This window comes from Carassius auratus, unplaced genomic scaffold (assembly GCF_003368295.1).
Source record: "Carassius auratus strain Wakin unplaced genomic scaffold, ASM336829v1 scaf_tig00215205, whole genome shotgun sequence".
In the NCBI taxonomy this organism is placed as follows: Eukaryota; Metazoa; Chordata; class Actinopteri; order Cypriniformes; family Cyprinidae; genus Carassius; species Carassius auratus.
Window position 1 is genome coordinate 642,459 of NW_020527982.1, and position 22,998 is coordinate 665,456.

At 37.3% G+C, this 22,998-nt stretch overlaps 2 protein-coding genes across 3 annotated transcripts; both read left to right on the forward strand.

Annotated features, from left to right (window-relative positions):
* The first annotated feature begins 207 nt into the window (after positions 1-207).
* LOC113093951 (putative protein 2) lies at positions 208-3,647 on the forward strand. Of its 2 annotated transcripts, XM_026259563.1 has the most exons (6): positions 208-348; positions 731-834; positions 955-1,046; positions 1,172-1,280; positions 2,045-2,176; positions 2,606-3,647. In XM_026259563.1, the coding sequence occupies exons 2-6, from the start codon at positions 736-738 to the stop codon at positions 2,744-2,746; spliced, it is 573 nt and encodes a 190-aa protein (XP_026115348.1). In that variant the 5' UTR covers positions 208-348; positions 731-735; the 3' UTR covers positions 2,747-3,647. The 2 variants fall into 2 exon arrangements, with proteins under 2 accessions (XP_026115348.1, XP_026115349.1); XM_026259564.1 differs by lacking the exons at positions 208-348; positions 731-834 and having other exon boundaries at positions 955-1,082.
* A 398-nt stretch (positions 3,648-4,045) lies between these two features.
* LOC113093954 (dihydropyridine-sensitive L-type skeletal muscle calcium channel subunit alpha-1-like) lies at positions 4,046-22,906 on the forward strand. The gene is made up of 45 exons (XM_026259569.1): positions 4,046-4,497; positions 5,660-5,765; positions 7,033-7,172; positions 7,382-7,515; positions 7,782-7,934; positions 8,092-8,297; positions 8,911-9,014; positions 9,319-9,458; positions 9,609-9,690; positions 9,770-9,930; positions 10,499-10,724; positions 11,344-11,551; positions 11,624-11,744; positions 11,973-12,087; positions 12,676-12,772; positions 12,997-13,066; positions 13,340-13,472; positions 13,574-13,703; positions 13,789-13,848; positions 13,932-14,038; positions 14,827-14,914; positions 15,107-15,214; positions 15,302-15,354; positions 15,441-15,587; positions 15,685-15,886; positions 16,127-16,285; positions 16,882-16,992; positions 17,081-17,164; positions 17,668-17,715; positions 17,920-17,946; positions 18,064-18,189; positions 18,528-18,593; positions 18,709-18,800; positions 18,951-19,110; positions 19,226-19,353; positions 19,474-19,570; positions 19,827-19,929; positions 20,003-20,104; positions 20,199-20,326; positions 20,417-20,539; positions 20,631-20,851; positions 20,932-21,017; positions 21,840-21,925; positions 22,020-22,106; positions 22,199-22,906. Exons 1-45 carry the CDS (start codon positions 4,292-4,294, stop codon positions 22,418-22,420), a joined length of 5,553 nt encoding a protein of 1,850 aa, XP_026115354.1. The 5' UTR covers positions 4,046-4,291; the 3' UTR covers positions 22,421-22,906.
* Positions 22,907-22,998: the final 92 nt, after the last annotated feature.

Sequence of the window (22,998 nt, forward strand, 5' to 3'; positions counted from 1 at the left end):
TTCACTTAATATATAATATTAATATTTCGACTTAATATATGTTACATGGAAGTTTGAGCTGTCTCAGTTATTTTAGCTTCTCATTTGCTCATTTATTCCCTTTGTGATGGTTTACAAAATCTGAAGATAGCTTTTATGTAGTCGGAACATATGTCATCATTTTTATGTTACAATTTGTATAACATAATTCGCGGGGCATTGTTCTAATCTATTATGTGAAGTCTTTTAATTTGCCTTTCACTGTTTGTGAAGGCGGGGCGTAGAGTTCATCCATCATCACGTGACGCAGAAAATACTCAATGAATTTCCGGAAAAAGTCTGTTTGACGGTCTTTTATAAATATTACAGGTGCGTATATGTATGTAGTTTAACATTTGCATATAATATTTAGCTTAAACATTTTAGACTTAAACTTTTCAGACTTCGTTTTCTCCCTCGCTCTCTCAAAATAGACAACAGAGAGGGGAAAAGGCCTAAACTGTGGAAATGAGACCGGTGTCTTGTTAGCTTCATATAACTGCTGCATAAGCCACTGAATACACAAAATTATTAAGAGCATATTATTTTGTTCCTACACGAATAAGCATTTTAATAAATGAGTAGTCTTGTTAACTTGCATTTTATTGTATTATTATTATTATTATTATTTTATCGAAAAGCACCGGTTTACCCATTTCAATTAAATCACCTTCTGTCAATAAATGTTGAATTAAATTATGTTTATGTGCAGGCACCATGTCATCCACCAGCACTGCTCAAATTCTCCGGAAAGCAGCTGTCCTTCTGCTGTTTCTTGTTTTCATAGACGTGATTTCATTCACATATGCAGATAAAGTAAGTTTATCCCTGACACATTTCCATTTCATCTATGTTTTCATTATTTTCCCAAATGTGTTGCACTTATGTACAAATATTTCCTAAATGTGTCACTTTCTTAATATGTTGCGCACACAGAGTTTTGAAGATGTGCGTTGCAAGTGTATCTGTCCACCCTACAGAAATATCAGCGGACATATCTACAAAAAGAACGTGTCCCAGAAAGACTGGTGAACAACTTCTTTGGCAAAGAATCTGTATTGTCTGTAAAGGATATTATGTATAATTAAATGAATCAACTTCTATTAATATTTTCATTTAGCTGGGAATTTATTGTTCATGTATTGGTTTGTAGTAACTGTCTGCATGTGGTGGAGCCCATGCCAGTGCCTGGCCATGATGTGGAAGCCTACTGTCTGCTCTGTGAGTGCAAGTATGAAGAACGAAGCAGCAACACCATTAAGGTATTGAGCGACTTCCAGTTATCGCTCAGTAAATCCTATTCTTATTTAAGATTCCGATGTTTATTAGAATCTGCTTTTATGCCTTTATAATCTAGTTATCTGCTTTAAAGTGTTAGTTCACCCAAAAATGACAATTTTGTCATTAATGACTCACACTCATGTCGTTCCAAACCTGTAAGACCTCCATTTATCTTGGGAACACAGTTTAAGATATTTTAGATTTAGTCTGAGAGCTCTCAGTCCCTCCATTGAAACTGTGTGTACGGTATACTGTCCATGTCCAGAAAGGGAAGAAAAACCTCATCAAAGTAGTCCATATGACATCAGAGGGTCAATTAGAATTTCTTGAAGCATCGAAAATACATTTTGGTCCAAAAATAAGAAAAACTACGACTTTATTCAGCATTGTCTTCTCTTCCGTGTCTGTTGTGAACACGTTCACAATACTGCATAGTGATATCCGGTTCGCAAAAAATATAACCGGTTCTTTATAAACCAGTTCACCAAATCGAACTGAATAGTTTTAAACGGTTTGCATCTCCAATAAGCATTAATCCACAAATGACTTAAGCTGTTAACTTTTTTAATGTGGCTGACACTCCCTCTGAGTTAAAATAAACCAATATACCGGAGTAATTCATTGACTCAAACAGTACACTAACTGAACTGCTGTGAAGAGAGAAATGAACACCGAGCCGAGCCAGATAACGAACGAACGATTGACTCTTTCTAGAGGAGTATTAATATTTGTGTCTATTTCCCAGGTGACCATTATAATCTACCTGTCAGTGGTTGGAGCTCTCCTGCTGTACATGCTGTTTCTGCTTCTAGTTGATCCTCTGATCCGCAAACATGATCCGTACACCATGCCACTGCAGAACGAGGAGGATTCTGAGGTTTGTGCACATTTGTACTTTGTCTTAATTTATTGTTTAGAGACTTCACTTTTCATAGACTATAAACTGACTTGACTTGCATTTTGTTCTTTAGTTAAATGGTCGTTTATTCGATATTTAATTTGTTCTTTAGTTAAATGGTCATTTATTTGATATTTAATTTGTTAGCTTTCTATTTTACTGTCTTCACTGTCACATGGTCCTTCAGAAATCATAACATTCTGATTTGCAGCTCAAGAAACATTTCTTATTATTGTCATATATTACTGAAAGTGTAGATTTTTTTCATAGACTTTTGAACATGTCTGATAGGGAACTTGGGACAAAGAGTCATATAATTTGTATCACTTTTGTAAATACTCTGCTTGAGATCATAAATATTTTTTCTTGGGTTTAGGTGTTAATTGTGTCCTTTGTCTCCCACTACAGGATGTGAGGCCGCGTGTGGATGGTTCACAAGGTCGTGGGAACACTGTTCTGGAGAGGGTAGAGGGAGCTCAGCAGCGCTGGAAGAAACAGGTCCAGGAGCAGCGCAAGACTGTGTTTGACCGCCACAAGCTGCTCAGCTAAGCCCCCAGACAGACTCCTGCTGGGAAAAAGGCTAATGGGCACCACTGACTGAGACAGCTTGCATGGTGGTCTTATAGTTTCAGCTTTAATGACAATATGTTTTATCAGTGGGCCTGCATTATCATTAGTGTTATAATCTTACCAAGACTGACTTGATTCTTGTTTTTAAACTGAAGCTGTGAAAACATGAAGCAAATTAAGATTAAATGAAGAGAATCAGCCAACTCCAGTTGGTCTCACACACCTACATTTCTCACCTAATAACTTGAATATATCGGTGCTGTGACTGTCACTACTTTGCTTTGAAATAGCATTGCAAAAGATGAGATTACATGGAAAGCAGTGTAATCCGGGAGTATTGATGTGGACCTCTATGTAATATAGGTGCGCTTTATGAATGTGTAGCGTGTCATTGCACTGTTGTAGTTTCATTTTGAATTACCAAGAAAATGTATTGAATTATGTCCATTCATGAACTGTAGGTATTTATTTATTTATTTATTTATTTATTTATTTATTGCTTGTTTGCCAGTTGATAACATCCATTTAGGATGGCACCGGCCACAAGTATGTGGTTTAAATGTCATATTATAATTAAATATTTAAAATGTATACATTCACAATATTTAATGAAATAAGGGGCTGTAAGTGATCAGCACTGTTGAATAGTATATCATAAGCTTCCTCTGATGTGATTTACACATTTGTTGGATTTTCTGATTTACAGACATCCCAAAATATTGATTTTGCACCTCAAAATGTGGAAGGATTTGCTTTATTATATTTGTATTACATTTTTTCCCAGTATGTATCCAAACAACTTGCAGCTGTTTTAAAGCTGAAATATTCTCGCTTCTGTGAAATTGCACTGATATATTAAATATATAAAATATGTTGTCAACTTTGTTTGTAACCTTTTTTTTTTTTTTTTTTGGTAAAATACACAGAGTAATACTCGCTTCCTACTCAAGTTTGACAGTAAAATACAGTGGTTATTTTATATATTTAGTTACCTAGATCCTGTAAACATTCCCATCTACTGTTTTGTACAGTAAATCCCCAAGGGGAAAAGGCAAGCATATTTCAACACCAATTATTTATCCTATTCCTCAAATTTTCAATGTCTTATTTCACTTGTGGTGTTTTATAAGCAGCTAAATTTCTCTAAAAGAAACTTTAGTCATTCTTTTTCTTCATCTGCTGCACCCCGAGGCCGCCAATCCCCTCCTCCACCTGCTTCCACACCCCCAAGAATGGACACTGACTGCCCGTCTATATATATCCCTCCATATGGGCCAGCTGCACCTAAATGCTCTCTACCCCTCCATTGCCTCCTTGTCTGGTGTAGGTTTGCAGCAGGGGCCAGGGCCAAGAAGGTGTACACTGCCTTCTCAGAAAGGGAGGCGATGGTGGATGAAGCTTAGGACCATACTAAAGCTCTGACCTGGACTTAAAAAGACCAAGGATTTGCTAAACTAGGAGTCATTTCAGGTTTTGGCACTTTTTTGTGGGAATTGAGAAAATTTCACACTTGGGAGATCCAAAATGGAGTCAGGAGGGGGCGGCGGTGGTGGTGGGGTGGCAGCTTTGGCCTCGTTCATCATGAATGAAGAAGAACTGAAGAGAAAGCAAAGGGAGAAACTCAAGAAACTTCAGGCCACAGGAGGAAACCCTCGACCTCCACGTTCCTTGTTCTTCTTCACGCTTAAAAACCCTTTCCGGAAAACCTGCATCAACATTGTGGAATGGAAGTATCCTTCAAACGTACATCCATTTGGTTTCCATAGTTTTGGAATTTGGTTTGATGTTGGATGATTTAGAAAGGCATCCAACCCCCAGAGAGCTGGTTTAGCATGCATGCCAGAAAAAGCATGCAATCATAACTCTGTCTTATGTTCATCGAAACCAAACTGAGATATTAGCTCCGTGATGGATATCTCCATCTGCGAGGTGGTGAAAATAAAAACAGACACAGTTGTTTATTTGTAATCCCCAGGTTTAGTGTGTCTTAAGGTGTGGAAATCGGTCTCAGTTATGAACTGAGGGTGTTAAGCTTTTGTTATGTGTCAGACTCATCACAGTCAGTTGGAAGCAGTCGGATCTGGTCTTTACACTGAAGATGTTAAAGATATACCCCAGACTATTTACAGCCAGTCAGCAAATATTAATTAGACTTCAAACTAGTGTTAACCGGCTCAATTTACCTTTTTTTTTTATTATTGTTTTGACTTCATAGGGTTTTTAGCTATTAGATTGAAAATTTTATGTATCTGAATATGTACATATATGAACATATACAGTAAACATTTCCTTCATGTAGTGAAGCTTTCAGTTCCTGATTAGTTAATTCAGTAAGATGCATATAAATATAAATCTGAATTGGAGATTTTAATTTAAGTGTGTTTTGACTTTTATACTGAGGTGAACTGGAGATGTAATTTTTGTGCATTTTTTGCATAGGTGTATTTATACAGTTTAATGATAATCTGTCTGTGTACAGCTGTTGTGGGGGATCACTAGTGGACATGATGCTGAGCTGGCAGGGAAATTCTGATTCCACCACCTAGTGTCAGAAATTCACAAATAATGACAGTTGCTAGTCATGTAGTTTAAACTGAAACAGCAATTATTGATTATTATAATATTTCTTACTGGACAAGAAATCATATATTTATTATTTATTCTGTCCTAGTAAATGTTTACTCTGAGGTTAAACCATCTTTAATTGATTTCTAATTTAGTTACTGACCAGATAACTACTCAAAATCTCTCTCGTTTCTGTAGTCACCACTTTTATTTGTATTTGGAAATGGGCGACTGTCCATTTTTGTTTAAATCTGATTTATGTGAATCCTTTTCCAGTGGTTGTTTCTGCCATGTCTACCCATTGTTTTCCTGAGCAGACTGCCAAAGACCCTTTGAAATCATTATCCTGCTAACTATCTTCGCTAACTGTGTAGCTCTGGCTGTGTTTCTTCCCATGCCTGAAGAGGACACCAACAACACCAACTTAACATTGGTGAGATGTTCTTAAACCCCACTTACCATTGTAAAACAAGATAAAGTTTTCCGATTTTTGCCTACTCAGGTCTTTGGCCCTTGGGTTATGAGGGGGACGTATTTGTTTTGAAACTGATATGTGTGCACTCACATTTTCGCCCAGTTGGCATTTGCACAGGACAAATTTGTGATTCGCATAAATACGCTCTTATGAGTTTAATTAAAATAGAATTATGGGTTTATATGCATTAAATGCAATTTAGGTCATGTTTTACAAACTAAAAATATACCGTGCAGCAGGTGCTGTTTTGTGTCATGGGTTTTATATTTAGTCATTTATTTGAGATGTGCATGTCTAAAGATACAAGTGTGCTTGTTTATAAATACATCTCAGAAGGGGATTTTCATGACGTATCTAGTGAGAAATTAATATAGATTCTATTGACATGACTGTTCTGACAGAACTTTGCTGTCCTGCTCTTTTTATATTTGGAACTTTTTTTGTTTTTTTTTCGGCTAAAGAAACACTTACATAATGCTAAATAATGATAAATCCTCTTTACACAAGCTTATTTCATGACTCAAGCTTTGATGGTATGTAGGTCACACACTCTTTCCACTAGCATGTGCAGTCATATTCTCCTCTCTCAGAACACAGAGTGCTATTACATTTCAGATGGCCCAAATCTGAGACCCGTTTACTTATTTACTCCCCTGGGTTTAGTGACTTACGCCGGTGGGCCGTCCATTCCTCAGATACTAAGTCATGAAACAGGAGCTGAGATTGGGTCTCAGTACACATGGTCAGAATGAGGTTGATATGGCGCGTTAGTGTAGAATTAGAGGCTGTGTGCTGTGTAAACATACTGACTGCAGTCACTGCACATTGAGGACAGTTGTTTGATTTGGCAAAATGTTAAAGTTCAGGTGTCAGTGGCACCTCGCACGTTTTTTAAATGTTATGTTTTTTTTGTTTTTTTTAGAATGAATGATCCATACAATACAGTTGACAGTGTGTTGAAGCTGCCAAAACCCCTTCTAAGATATAAAGTCATTTTAGGATATGGAAACCACAAAACATGAAGAGCAAGAAAGTTTGAATGTCTTGTAGGTTATACATTCTTGATATGGGTCCGAATTCAAATAAATAAATAAATGAATGCTTTCCATTTCTGAATTTGTATCTTGTAGTTCTAAAAATTGTGTGAGGAAAAAGTCAGAATCGTGACTGTTTTCTGTTTTACACCCCATTAAACCCTCCTATAACATTGTTTGTTTCCTTGCAGGAGAGTCTGGAGTACATCTTCCTGATCATTTTCACTCTTGAGTGCTTCCTAAAGATAGTAGCGTATGGGCTCCTGTTCCACGAAGGAGCCTATTTACGAAATTGTTGGAACATATTAGACTTTGTCATTGTGTTCATGGGGTAAGATGACATTTCAAATTTCCAGAAGTCATAAACAAAACACCCTGGAATTATTCCTAAAACTGTCCTGAGCTCAATTCAACCATAGATTTTTTTTTCTATTTTCTGTAGAGTTTGTGTAAAATTAATAATACAATAAAAGCTGGCATTTTTAAAAATGAATTGTTTCACATTTCTTAAATAATAGTCCTTTTAAATTGCCTCCTCAGGCTCTTCACACTTATTGTGGACACCATCAACACAATCGCAGGAGTTCCCAAAGAGAAAGGAGGAGGGTTTGATATGAAGGCTCTTAGAGCATTTCGAGTCTTGCGACCGCTGCGGCTCGTGTCAGGAGTTCCCAGTAAGACTTTTAAGCACCACAAGTAGGGCAAGATAGGACTTTAAAGCTAGGTCCTTAAAATACCTCAACATTTAATTATTATAAGTATACTCCTATAACCTTTCTAACAAACTGAGGCAGTGTTGAGTGAAAACAGATTCAATAGGTACTTACAGAAATGTATATGTACACGCTTTGTTAACTGCCTTGTAAGATTCCTACATAATCATGTCTTTGTCGAATGTTAAAAAAACTGTTGTGTTAAAAGTATATTTGTTGTCATCCAGGCCTCCAGGTGGTAATGAGCTCTGTTCTGAAGTCCATGTTGCCCCTCTTCCACATTGCATTGCTGGTCTTCTTCATGGTCACCATTTATGCCATTATGGGTTTGGAGCTGTTCAAGTGTAAAATGCACAAGACATGCTACTACCAGGGCACCAGTGAGTCTTTTAATTAGAAGACTGACATCAAATATATGACTGAAAACAAGTTTTAGAAATGTAAACAAAATGACCTTATTTTAATGATAATGAATTGACAAATCAATGTCAACACTGCATACCAGTAAAAGATCAATGTTTTCAACCTCTGTTACAGATATCATTGCAATCAGGGAGAATGAGAAGCCATCGCCCTGTGCTCAGGCTGGACACGGGCGCCGCTGCACCATCAATGGCACTGAATGTCGGGCAGGTTGGCCTGGTCCCAACTTTGGCATCACCCATTTTGACAACTTTGGCTTTTCCATGCTCACAGTCTTTCAGTGTATCACAATGGAGAGCTGGACTGATGTGCTCTACTGGGTAAATACTTATGGGCATGATAATCTTCCTCTTTATTATCTTGTGCAGAGGCCAGAAGACAAACATTCATTTAATTAAACTTCTCTATGCTAAAGTTACATGTATCCATCAGTAGACTATACATAATACAATTAAATTATGCTGATATTTAGACCAAAAGCAGGATTACAAGGCTGCTATTAGTTTTACACAACAGTTTAACAGACAAAAACCATGTTATGACCTCACATATTATGCAGCATCTCGCACATACCTACTTAAAGCCTCCTAGAAATTGGCGCTCAAGTTAAAAGAAATAAATTTTTTTAATGGCATTTCTGGAATTTTTTAAGGCAATAACATGAGTGAAAGTCTCCTTTGCTCTTCACGCGTCTCTAGGAAATCCACAGAAGTAGTGTTGCATTCCTAAACGAGTCAGTGTGTTTGAACTAATTTGGTTTCATGACTCATTCATAAAAACAGCCACCTACTTGTGCAAAGATGTAAACTGCAGAAAGAGAAAAATCCCCACCAATGATACACAGAGTGACAGTGTGTCTAGAGCAAGATTTTTGGAGCAAATCCAAAATTGATGTTTGTCAAAATGAAATATAATGATGATTCGATCTTTTAGATTAATGATGCCATGGGGAACGACTGGCCCTGGATCTACTTCTTTACTTTGATACTTCTGGGCTCCTTCTTCATCCTGAACCTCGTCCTTGGAGTACTGAGCGGGTATTACCTCTTTTTGATAAAAGGTTTTAATACTAACTGCTTATTACCTACTTAAAGTTTGGTCCACAAGTTTGGAAGTGTGAGATAAACTAAAACCCAGTTGTATGTGTTTTTTTAGTATCATTTCATCTAAATGCACTCTGGCTGGATGCGTCTACTGAATGGTTCAATCAACTTCAATCAACTTAAATGACTCACTTTATTGATAGTCATAGAAATACAAGAATATCACATGACCAGGAAGCCAGTTCAGCAAACTCGACTGCATGGTTAAGTTGCTTAAATGAGTTTTTCCTCTGTGCAGGGAGTTTACTAAGGAAAGGGAGAAGTCACGGTCACGTGGAGAGTGGCAAAAGCTACGTGAGGGACAACAAATGGATGAGGATCTGAAAGGTTACATGGAATGGATCACTCATGCTGAAGTCATTGATGGAGATTATGAGGGTAATGGCGCTACTACACTCCTCTGTCTGTCTCTGTCTTTCTATCTCTATATCCGATGTCATTCAAATGAACATTTCAGTGTATGTATATTTGATAAGAAGCAAAGGAACTGCATTTTTTAAAGTTTTTCACTACTTTGATACTCTCCAGCACTTCTTCTACGAAAGGACACAGGTTCAGAGACAGACAGTTTGTACCAGATGGCCGGGATCAACAGGGTGATCTATTTCTAGTGAGTGTGCAATCAACAACAAAAATATGCATTATGATTTAACCGAAGACTGATTTATAATTTACTTTGTAATCCGCAGCCGTCTCGCACGCCACTGGAACGTTGTTTTACGGAGGAAGTGTCATGGTTGGGTGAAATCTAAATTCTTCACCTGGTGGGTTCTCCTGGTTGTGTTGCTCAACACTCTGGTCATAGCGACGGAGCATCATAACCAGACTGAGGGGTTAACAAGTTTTCAAGGTCTGTTCCGTTAAGCAGTACATTACAATACATTAAGCTATACAAGATTCCCAACTCCTATTTAGTATTTATAAGTTTTTTGGTTGTTTTAAGGAATCTTTGAAATAGAACGATTCATCAGAATAATTCATAATTCTATTGATTTATATATATATATATTAGTGTTCCTGTAGCTAAATAGGTAGAGCATTGCGCTATCAAGCGCAAGGTTGGGGGTTCGATTCCCCGAGAACACATGATAGGTAAAAATTGATAGCCTGAATGCACTGTAAAGCATCTGCTAAATGCATAAATTTAATTAAATGTAATTTTTATAAATATATATTGGCGAATGAAGTGACGTCTTGGTCCTGTTTGCAGACACTGCCAATGTAATCCTGCTCGCCTGTTTCAATCGTGAAATCGATTATCGATGAAATTGATTACAGACACTGGCAATGTAATCCTGCTCGCCTGTTTCAATCGTGATATCGATTATCGATTATCGATAAATTGATATATATATATATATATATATATATATATATATATATTGGCGAATGAAGTGACGTCTTACTCCTGTTTGCAGACACTGCAAATGGAATCCTGCTCGCCTGTTTCACGATTGAGATGGTTATGAAAATGTATGCATTTGGTGTGAGGGCCTACTTTATGTCCATCTTCAACCGATTTGACTGCTTTGTGGTCACGATCGGAATACTGGAGATCATCCTGGTCATGTCAAACATCATGACACCACTTGGGATCTCTGTGATGAGGTGTATACGACTCCTACGCTTATTCAAGATCACAAGGTACATTCATTTATTTAAACCTCATTTTCAAACATTACTTCCATCTGTCTTAACTTTTTAATTTCCTTATTTTCCCGCAACAAACCACGAGAACTGTTACTCTGAAGTAATGAGAAGGGTGCCTTATTAGTACAACTACTATCTTACTAGTACTACTTATTAGGAGTGTATCTTCGGCTTTTGCACAGGAACTTGTGCTGTGATTTTAAAATAATTGTTTATAAAATAAAGATAGAAAAACATGTATTGATTTTTTTTTTTTTTTTTTCGAGTTTGTTAATTTTTGTTCCTGTGGCTCAAGTGGTAGAGCATTGCGTTAGCAGCGCAATGTTGTGGGTTTGATTCCCAGGGAGCAGATGTTAGGTAAAAAATGTTAGCCTGAATGCACTGTAAGTAACTTTGGATAAAAGCATCTGCTAAATGCATTAATTTAATTTAATTTAATTTAATTTAATTTAATTTAATTTAATTTAATTTAATTTAATTTAATTTAATTTAATTTAATTTAATATTATTATTATGTTTTTTTTGTTTTTGTTTTTTTTTTACAGATTTTATACACTTATACACAAAATGCATGTTTCATACACCAACACTGTTATTTACTCTCTGTCTTTAGGTACTGGACATCACTTCATAATTTGGTGGTATCCTTACTCAACTCAGTAAAATCCATCGCCTCCCTACTCCTGCTTGTCTTCCTCTTCATTGTCATCTTCGCCCTCCTGGGTATGCAGGTGTTTGGTGGGAAATTCAACTTCCCTGACAGAGTGATTCAGCGCAGTAACTTTGACAACTTCCCACAGGCCCTCATCAGTGTGTTTCAGGTATTTGCAGTTTTAGCGAAATGGTGCTCTGACAACGGAAGCTGTTTATGTGACATTGGGCTCCATTATCAGGTCCTAACTGGGGAGGAGTGGGACTCGATCATGTTCAATGGAATCATGGCTCATGGTGGACCTCAATCCCCAGGAATTCTTGTCAGCATTTACTTCGTAATTCTGTATGTCTGTGGAAACCGTATCCTTTTGAAGCATTGGTCATTATTTTCCTGTCTCTGTTAATTTCTCTGAACTGATTTATAGATGATAAATGTGAATTAAGTATGTTGAAAAGAATATAGCAAATCACTTAATCTAAAATAAACATTTGCCATTGTTTCTGTGCGAACCGTTTCAGTTTGAAGTATTTCAGAACCAGTCATGTGGTATTGCTGTTTGGACTTTTCCTTAGCAGGTTGTTGATAAGTCGTTCTCTTGAATGTGTTCTTGGCTATCGCTGTGGACAATCTAGCTGAGGCTGAGAGTCTGTCAGCAGCACAGAAAGAGAAAGCAGAGGAGAAAGCCCGAAGGAAACTCACGAGGTAAAAGAACAACTAATTCATGTTTCATCTCAGCAAGGATGCATTAAACTGATCAAAAGTTATATTTATATAACTTAGAATAAATTTATATTGTCCACCAAGGTGGACATTTCCTTTGGCTCACCAATACATTAACAGAGAGTGTAAAAAATACATAGAGAGGCTAAACAGACAGTTAAAAAAAAAGAAAAAAAGATTTATGTTTCAGTTAAATGCTATTCTTTTGAACTTTTTATCATAGAGAGCTGAAAATCATAGTTTCCACAAAAAGAAAATGTAAGCAGTACATTCATAATAATTATTTCTGAAGGACCATGTGACACTGAAGACTGGAGTAATGATGCTGAAAATTCAGCTTTAAATATATTACAGTTAAACTGAAACAGTTATTTTAGATTGTAATACTATTTCACAATATTAATGTATTAAAAAAAAATTTTTATCAAATAAATTCAGCATTGGTGAGCATAAGAGACTTCTTTCAAAAACATTAAAAAAAAATCTTATGGACCCCAATCTTTTGAATGGTAGTGTATTTGCATATCTATATATTACTAAACAACATTTTGATTTATTTATTCAAATCAGAACATTGCCAGAGAAAAGTGAGGAGGAGAAGGCCCTGATGGCTAAGAGACTAATGGAGTCCAGGTCGAAAGCTGAGGGAATGCCCACCACAGCAAAGGTATGGTTGACACGAAAGTGAGTGTGGTCGCTCACTGTGCTTATTTTAAGCAAGTCCACTGCAATTCTTGACTAATTGGCCTTCTGTCTAACACTATCAGAATGATCCACCACCTGGTCTCCAAATCTAATTTTAGGCTTTGATGCTGGCTTATTCTCTGCTAAATAAACAAAATGTAAACGCCTAAACTAGTTTCATCATGTTTTTTTTATTTTTATCTCCAGCTCAAGATAGATGAGTTTGAATCAAATGTTAACGAAGTGAAAGATCCCTTCCCTCCTGCAGACTTTCCAGGTAGGACCGTAAGAGTTTAAATATCAACCGAGTGCTCTGCACTCCATAAAATGCTGGCTTAGACCTCACAGTATATCTCTAAACAAGGAAAAAGTTCAAAGATAGCTGATCTATTATAAGTAAAATGTATTATTAGCTCCAGCTTCCAAGCTCATTTATGGAGCGCATTTTAAACCACAGTGCTGGCTATTTTCATTTGATTTTCATTTAGATCACAAATAAAAGCATAGTATTTTTGAGCTGACCCAGCTGTAATCCTTCTCTCCTGCTCAGGTGATGATGAGGAAGAGGAACCAGATATCCCAATCAGCCCCAGACCCAGACCCATGGCCGACCTGCAGCTCAAGGAGACAGTGGTTCCCATGCCTGAGGCCAGCTCCTTCTTCATCTTTGGCCCACAGAACAAGTGAGGCTTTATGCCCTGATAAATAACACTATGTAGACCACTAAAATGAAAGATTTTAGATTTACCATTGCTCTCCGATAACTGATGCTGTCCGTCGAAAGGTTCCGGAAGCTTTGCCACAGGATCATCAACCACACGACCTTCACCAACATCATCCTCCTCTTCATCCTCCTCAGCAGTATCTCCCTGGCTGCTGAAGACCCCATCGACCCCCGTTCATTCCGAAACAAGGTACCAAAAACTTTGATTATTGTATAGATCTAACTGAACTAAAAGTTATCCGTTAAAAATGTACATTCACTAATTCATTTCACAGGTCTTGGCTTATGCCGACATTGTCTTTACGACTGTCTTCACCATTGAAATTGTGCTGAAGGTAACGTGATCGTCAACTTGATGTTACCTTCAGATTTGTGGTTTGGCTGACATTTAATTCAGCGCTGACCTGTGTATTTTTAGATGACGGTTTATGGAGCGTTCCTGCATACTGGCTCTTTCTGCCGAAACTCTTTCAACATTTTGGATCTCATTGTTGTGGGTGTTTCCCTCTTGTCCATGGGCATGGAGTAAGTTCAGTAATATTGTATGTTGTTTTTAGTATACATTACCCGTTGTTTTAATGCTTTCACAAGATTATTTGGTGTCTTCCGCAAGGAATGTTCTAACTTGAATATAAATTACAAAGACAACCTATTAAATAAAAAAAATCAGTTAACTGTTCATGCACATGCATTATTCCATTGATGAATCCCACAATTCAATACAAACAGTGTGTGATCATATATGTGAACAGCATAGTCCAATCAGCAAACAAATTACTTTTAAGAGCCAGTTCTTTTCAGTGAATTAAAAACACAGCACAACCAATATAGTTCAAAAGATTCTCGAATAAATGACTCTTATGAGCCAGTTCTTTACAGAGAATCCAAAATATTTACCCCAACTAATGTAGTCCAAGAACAGTGTTCTCAAACGAATGAGTCTAAGATCCATTCAGCTCGTTGAGTGTAGTCCAACCGATTCCTGAATGAAGGACTCTTGTGAGCCTGTTTTTTTTTCAATGAATCTAAAGCACATAGTGCAACCAATACAGTTCAAATTGTTCTGGATTGAATGACTCTTATTAGTCCGTTTGTTTTAGTGAATCAAAAACATAATGATCAACCTGTGTATTCCCATTTGAGAATGAATGATTCTTATGAGCCTGTTCAGTGAATAAAAAACATATACAGCGTCCAATGTAAAGAAACACATTGTGAGGTTTGTAAGCAGTACTTTCTAAAGTTAAGATTTTTGTCAGTTTTAATTAAAATACAGTCAAGGCCAATAACTAAAATGCATTATTGGATTGCAGGTCGAGTACCATCTCAGTGGTGAAGATTCTCAGGGTGTTGAGGGTACTAAGACCTCTAAGGGCAATCAATAGAGCCAAAGGGTTAAAGGTGGGTTTAAACCTTAACGAAAAAGCTGCTTTGATTTGTGATGTAGCATTTGTCTGTGTATTAAAATATGGAAAGCTGCCATTGAAACTATACTGAGGACTTTTTAAATGTTGCTATTATATGGTTAGTTTAGGGCCAGTCTTCAAAGCATGATACCAGTTAGGTACTGAATGCTAACATTTTCATCTCCAGCACGTGGTCCAGTGTATGTTTGTGGCCATAAAGACCATTGGTAATATTGTCCTGGTCACCATGGTCTTAGACTTCATGTTTTCCTGCATTGGAGTACAGCTCTTCAAGGTGAGACAGCCACCATACTGTGCTTTAAAACCTTGTGTTTTGAAATGGAGCAAGTGGCTGTATGCTAAATGGATTACCTTTATTTAGGGCAAATTGTTCTACTGTACGGATCCCCTTCAAACGACAGCAGAGGAGTGTCAGTGAGTATTTTTAGCCACATTTCTTTAAATGTTGTGCTTTTTCCTCTGAATTTTGCTACATTGCGTTTGCTTTTGGTTGTTCTCAGGGGAAAGTTTTTAAAGCATGTGCAAAACTCTCTTCACGACATGGAGGTCCATCAGCGCATGTGGGTCAACAGCGATTTCAACTTTGACAACGTGCTGAATGGCATGCTGGCTCTCTTCACCATCTCCACATTTGAGGGCTGGCCAGAGTGAGTGTGTCAAAATCTCGTCCGATCTTCTTTTAACATGGATTACTCAGTCAAGAACATGTTTCACACAAAACCTTCCTTCGCTCACCTTCAACAGGATCCTATATAGGGCTATAGACTCAAATGCAGTAGACACAGGCCCTTTGTTCAATAACCGGGTGGGTATCTCCATATTCTTTATCATCTACATCATCATCATCGCCTTCTTCATGATGAACATCTTTGTGGGCTTCGTCATCGTCACTTTCCAAAAACAAGGAGAGCAGGAATACAAGAACTGCGAGCTGGACAAGAACCAGGTAAACAGTGTGGTCTTTGAAGATCTTCATGTGGGATTTGAGGAATTTAATGATAGAAGTCCATTGATCACCAACAAAATATCCTTTTTACAGTATACTGTATATACACATTTAAAATACCTGGTTTAACTCTGCTTTTGTTAGTTATATATACAGTATCTATCAGGTTTATGATGCTAATTCAACTTTGCTTACTGTCGTTTTATAATTATCTTCTCTTGCCGTCTCACCCCTCCCCAGCGTCAGTGTGTTCAGTATGCACTGAAAGCACGGCCCCTTAAATGCTACATCCCGAAGAACCCGCACCAGTACCGTGTGTGGTACTTTGTGACCTCTTGTTACTTTGAGTATCTCATGTTCTTTCTCATCATGCTCAACACGCTGTGTCTTGGAATACAGGTAAGCAGTTAAATGGTAGTTACCGTTATTTACAGCTAATGATATTCACTACTGTTCAAAAGTTTGGGGTCGGTGAGATTTATTTAAAGAAAGAAATATTTTTATTCGGCAAGGATGCATTAAATTGATCAAAAGAGGCGGCAAAGTCATTAAAATATATTCTAGTTGTACTGAACATAATTGAATTTGTAATAATTGTAATACTATTTAACAAGATTGCCGTATTTTTTATCAAATAAATGCAGCCTTGATGATAATAAGAAACTTGCTTCTAAACATTAGGAAAAACATTTTTTTTTTGAGTGGTAGGCTAATTCAAAATTAAAATGTGTGCTGTTGTTTTTTGCAAATATACCGTATTGATTATTTTTCCATTATTTTAGTAAATATTATGTAATTTTATTGCTGCATGTAATATTATTTTTCATTACATTTATATTGCCTTTAATTTGACCAAATAAAAACCTTAATATTTATCACTGTTTTCAAGCCAGTAAAATAAAGCTTAATCCCATTCTGTCAGTATGTTGGTCAGAACCTGTATGATAGTTTACAAAACAATTTCAACTGCTGTGTCTCTTCTCTCTGTGGTACAGCACTGCAACCAGTCCGATCACGTAACCAAACTCTCTGACACTCTTAACCTCATCTTCACTGTCCTGTTCACTGTCGAGATGATCGTCAAGCTCATTGCATTCAAAGCAAAGGTACCCCTGCCTCCTCCATATGAAAGCCAGTAAGAAGATGTGCTAAATTATTTGACATCATTGGGATTCTGTGTGTGTCTTGACACAGGGTTACTTTGGAGATCCTTGGAATGTGTTTGATTTCATCATCGTGGTCGGTAGTATCGTTGACGTGGTCCTCAGTGAGGTTGATGTGAGTATGACAATGATTTGCGTCTCCACACTTATGTGACAATATTGTCCGAGTGATTTACATGTTGTCTAAATGTCTCTACTAAAGCGAAAGCATTTCTAATGGCGACCAACAATGGCTTGTATTTTAAACCCATATTTAGCGATACATGAAGCACAGACCACAGCAAGCAGTCAATGTCAGCATTAGTGCACAGGAGGTACCGATTTCATCAGTTCCAGCTTAGTATTCTTCTCATTCAACCAACTGCATTGTGGCCATTGATGGGCTCATTTTCATGATTCATTTCACATAATTAATGAACCACCCTCTTTCCATTTCCATACACACCGCTCCACATCTCCAAGAGTGATTTGATGCACTTTTTATTGTCTATGTTTTGGAAGTGTGATCCATCATTTTGATGTTATGTTGACGTTTGCCTCTGATTGACAAGATGCATTTCCGTCTCAATGATGTCATCTCATCTCCATCACTTTAACTTCTCATCTCTCTGTTCTCAGGCTGCGCTGGAGGCCAGTGGAGGACTGTGGTGTCTACATGGTTGTGCTGTAAATATCATTCTGCACTGCACGGAGCAGACACTGCTCACATTATTATTTTTTCAGAAGCTTGCATGACCACAAATAGCATCATACCGCATTATGGTGTTGCTATGTGTTTTTGCTTAATATGATATTATATTCTATTACATTGTATTACAGTATATTGCATGACTGATGGAAAAGAGTGAAAAGAGTCTATTCTTTTTTCAGGAAGTAAATCCAATGCAAGTAATAGCTGTAAGTACATTGTCATAAGTAAAACTGTTGTTTTCTTTTTAAACACTTCAAAAATGGCAACTTTTCATATTAATAGCTGGAACAACATTTTTCACTCTTAATTTTACTCATTTACAGGATGCAGAAAATGTCAGAGTTTCCATCACGTTCTTCCGGCTGTTCCGTGTGCTGCGTCTCATTAAACTGCTCAATCGTTCAGAGGGGATCAGGAACCTTCTGTGGACCTTTATTAAGTCCTTCCAGGTCTGACAAGATAATATCCATGACAAAAAATAGAAAATAAATAGATAATAATATCTAGTTTATATATCTATATCTATATCTATATCTATCTATATCTATCTATCTATCTATCTATCTATATATATATATATATATATATATATATATATATATATGGAATATACAAATGTATACATTTTATGTATTATTTTATCTACATTTATTTTATTTTATTTTATTTTATTATTTTATCTTATCTTATCTTATCTTATCTTATCTTATTTAAAAAATTTGAAAAGTGCTTAAGCTTTAACTGAATGTTTAACTGGCAGTATATGATGTTGTGTTTCCTGCTTCAGGCGCTGCCTCATGTGGCTCTTCTCATTGTCATGCTCTTCTTCATCTATGCTGTCATAGGGATGCAGGTCAGCTTCACTCACCTGGTTTCCTTCAGTTGTTTCAATTTCCTGTAGTTTCTCTCATTCTTGTTATATTATTCTCCAACTCTTTCTTCCTCTCTCTTTCTCCTTCTCTTTATAGATGTTTGGTAAAGTTTCTCTGGTCGATGGTACGGAGATCAACCGCAACAACAACTTCCAAACTTTCCCTCAAGCTGTATTGTTATTGTTCCGGTCAGTTGAGTCAGTAATGTACTGAGGGAATTGATCTTTTGCTTGTTTGTTCTCTAACAGAAGCCATTCTTTACAAACTTGAGAGCTCAAATAGTGCAACTCTATTTTAAGTCGAATAATCAGATAATTGGTGAATGTGCGGGTTCACAGTGTTGCCACTGGAGAGCAGTGGCCTAAAATCATGCTGGCCTCTATGTACGGGAAGCTCTGTGACCCCAAATCAGACTACGGCCCTGGAGAGGAGTACACCTGCGGCTCCAGCATCGCCGTCTTCTACTTCCTCAGCTTTTACATGCTGTGTGCATTTCTGGTAAGCAAATATGAGGATCTTGTAGTTTACACATGGTAAACTTGGAAATCGGCTCAGAATACAGGATCCAACAGTGCTGTTTGTTTTAGCAACTAAATCATTCTCTTCCTGGTAGATTATCAATTTGTTTGTGGCTGTCATTATGGACAATTTTGATTACCTCACTCACGATTGGTCAATCCTTGGCCCACATCACCTGGATGAGTTCAAGAGGATCTGGGCAGAGTATGACCCTGAAGCAACGTGAGTTAACACACACAAGGCTCATCTTATCCTGTAGCTCTGTGCTTCTTGGATATGTATTTTATCATTTGCCTTAAGACATAATAAAAGTACTGTACACTGTCTTCTATGCTTATAAAGGGGACGAATCAAACATCTGGATGTAGTTACTCTCCTGCGGAGGATTCAACCACCATTGGGTTTTGGTAAATTTTGTCCCCACCGCGCAGCATGTAAGGTAAGACTTTTCCTGATGGCAAAGCTGCTTCAGTGTCACATGACCCTTCAGAAATCATTCTAATATGCTGATTTGCTGCTCAAGAAACAGTTCATATTATTATCAACAACAATGTAAACAATGCAATTAAAAACTGTAATCCAAAAATGTAATTAAGGTCAATTCAATGCATCCAATATGAAATATGTAGTGACCTTTGATCAGCAGTGTATTTCAGAGAGTGTTATACATCTGTATTTGTGAACTTCCACCTCAGAGGCTGATTTCCATGAACATGCCGCTGAACAGCGACGGCACGGTGACCTTCAACGCCACACTCTTCGCACTGGTCAGAACAGCTCTGAAAATCAAAACTGAAGGTGTGTAACTGAAATCAAATTCAATTAGCAGTTTATTTCGCAGCATAGTTTTTAATTTGCGTCTTTCTATTAGGAAACTTTGAGCAGGCCAATGAGGAGCTAAGGGCCATCATTAAGTCGATCTGGAAGAGGACCAGTATGAAGTTGTTGGACCAGGTCATTCCTCCCATTGGAGGTGGGATAGCTGCAATAATAGTCATTTGTATTTAATTAACATGTTTTTTAAATCCAATCCATGTCTGACTGTAATGAATGTTTATTGGCTGTAGAGGATGAAGTCACTGTTGGAAAGTTCTACGCCACCTTCCTGATTCAGGAACACTTCCGCAAGTTTATGAAGCGGCAGGAGGAATACTACGGTTACAGGCCCACCAAGAAGAACGCTGATGAGATTAAGGTCCACTTTATGATAAACGCTTGTAGTAACTATCATAAAAAGGACTCTTTTCTTGCAAAATACTAATAAGACTTCCGTCTGACTCTGCAGGCAGGTCTGCGCAGCATCGAGGAGGAAGCAGCTCCTGAGCTGCACAGGGCCATCTCGGGTGACCTTATCGCTGAAGATGAGATGGAGCGTGCCTTGGAGGCTGGAGAGGAGGGCATCTACAGGGTCTGCACTGAAGCATCTTCATAAGGAAATATATAAATGTAGACTAAGCCATCCATTTAGACTTAAAGTGTCTGTGTCTCTGTCTGTGCAGCGGACAGGAGGTCTGTTTGGAATGAACACAGACCCCTTCTCTTCTGAGCCCGGCAGCCCTCTCTCCACACAGATGACCAGCCATAGGCCTCTGCAGTTTGTGGAGACTCATCTGGAGGATGTAGAGTCACCACCAGACTCCGTCTTCCTCCCGAACACTGAGTTTTTCCCTGATCACATGCCAGTAACCAACACCAATAACAATGCCAACTTCGTTGAAGAGTGAGTGGATAACTATAATGAAAAATTGCACTTAATGTGTATCTGTAAAGGTCACAATGCTCATTTGATGCTGTTTTTAGTATGTCATCCAGGTTTACATTCGAAAGCGAGTCACTGTCAGCTGCTGCAACCAGAAACTATTCATACGAGGACATAAGTGAAAACAGTAAGTGATCGGGAAAAAAATGAAATAAAGAAAAATCTAATTTATATAATTTTCTTTATTTTTTTTTCATTAGAATTTTTTTCTTTTATTAGGAGTCATAAGATTTTTAGTTTTTCATTGTGGTATTATTTTCAGGTCAGTTAAGCATTTTATTAAAAATTTTACCCTACTGTAATACAGTCATTTATTTAGCATTATTTCATAGAAAACAAAAACTGATTTATTTTTTATTAAATGTCATTCATTTTAAATACATTTTTATTTAAAGGCACTATAACAAATGCCAACATATGCATTACTGTTCAAAAGTTTGGTGTCAATATATGTATATATATATATATATATATAAATTAATACTTTTATTTAGCAAGGTTGCATCAAATTGATCAAAAGTGACAGTTAATTCTTTTGACTCTTTGTATTCATCAAAGAATCCTGAAAATCCTGTTTTTACTTTACTGTGCTGTACTGTAAAAATATGTCAAAGCAGCACACCTGTTTTTCACAAATGTTCAAGAATGATTTCTGAAGGATCATGCGACACTGAAGACTGGAGTAATGATGCTGAAAATTCAGTTTCACATCACAGGGATAAATTACATTTTAAAATCTTTTAAAATAGAAAACATTTTAAATTGTAATAATATTCCATAATATTACTTTTTTTATCAAATATATACAGCCTTTGTGAGCATAAAAGACTTCTTTAAAAAAATAATAATAATTTCACCATGAAAAAAAAATCCAGTTTACAATAATCATAATGACAGTAATCTACACACTTTATTGTATAAATGACATTATTTCCTGTGCAACCAATAGGAGAATCCAGTGCGTATGTGGGCGGGGCTTCAAGCGTTGATGACGGACGGCTGTCAGATTTCACTGTGAGGACCGATATCACACAGGTGTGGACAGGTGTCACATTTCCTGAGCTAAACACGGTCCAGTGACTACTTGATATTCCCCTCTGACTCCTCCGTGTGTGTCTGACTCTCTCAGTTCCCCTATAACCCCTCATATGGAGCGTCAAAGAACCACAGAGAAGCAACAGAAGCTTCACCAGCCACCGACAAACTCATTCAGCAGGTAAAACGCCCCGGCCACATCTCATGTACTTAACAAGCATTTCCTACCTTCTCAGGAAAGACTATTGCACTGTGTTTTGTATGAATCCTCAGGCACTGAGAGACGGTGGTCTAGACTCCTTGGCTGAGGATCCAGAGTTTGTATCTGTGACTAGGAAGGAGCTGGCAGAAGCCATTAATATTGGTGTAGAGGATATGGAGGGCATGGCTCAAAGTATTGTTAACGGGCAGAGCGGCAAGGTAACAAAACGTAAACGCCGTCCCATCCCAATTCCACCTGGCACCAAACCCAAGGAAAACACTAGTGCTGTGTAGAAACACACTGAGAGACATTCAGCAAATTCATAAGACGTCATCAGCCTAAATCCTCTGCCATTGTCCAAAATCACTTACTTTATGGACAGGTAGTGCAAAGATGGTAAGAGAAATAACATATTAAAAAGGACGCCTGTCTGAACAACGTTACTGTTATTTATATGAGGTCAGGCGATTTTTATTTCTGATGGCTGTTCTGATTTAGGACTTGTTCTTTGGTCAAACATCCTCAATAATATTGTTCACACTCCGTTCTGTGAACATTTACAGTTGAGTGAGTTACATAACACAGACAAATGCCTGACAACTTTGTAATCTGTGGACATAGAGCCACAAAGACAAGTTTTTTCTCTGGTTTGTCTGCCACATGTACCTAGGGTTTAAACCTTTTTGTATTTAGTAAATTGTTATACTGAATGGAGGGATGATCATCCTGACATCTTGTTTACAATAAAATATTTAGCCCTTTTTAAAGGTGAAATTTAGGGGGGGGGAAAACTTGTAGATAAAACACACTGGTCCTAAAAAGAAATTTGATTTTGTTTCATTTTCAATATTTTTTTAATCTAATTTAAAGG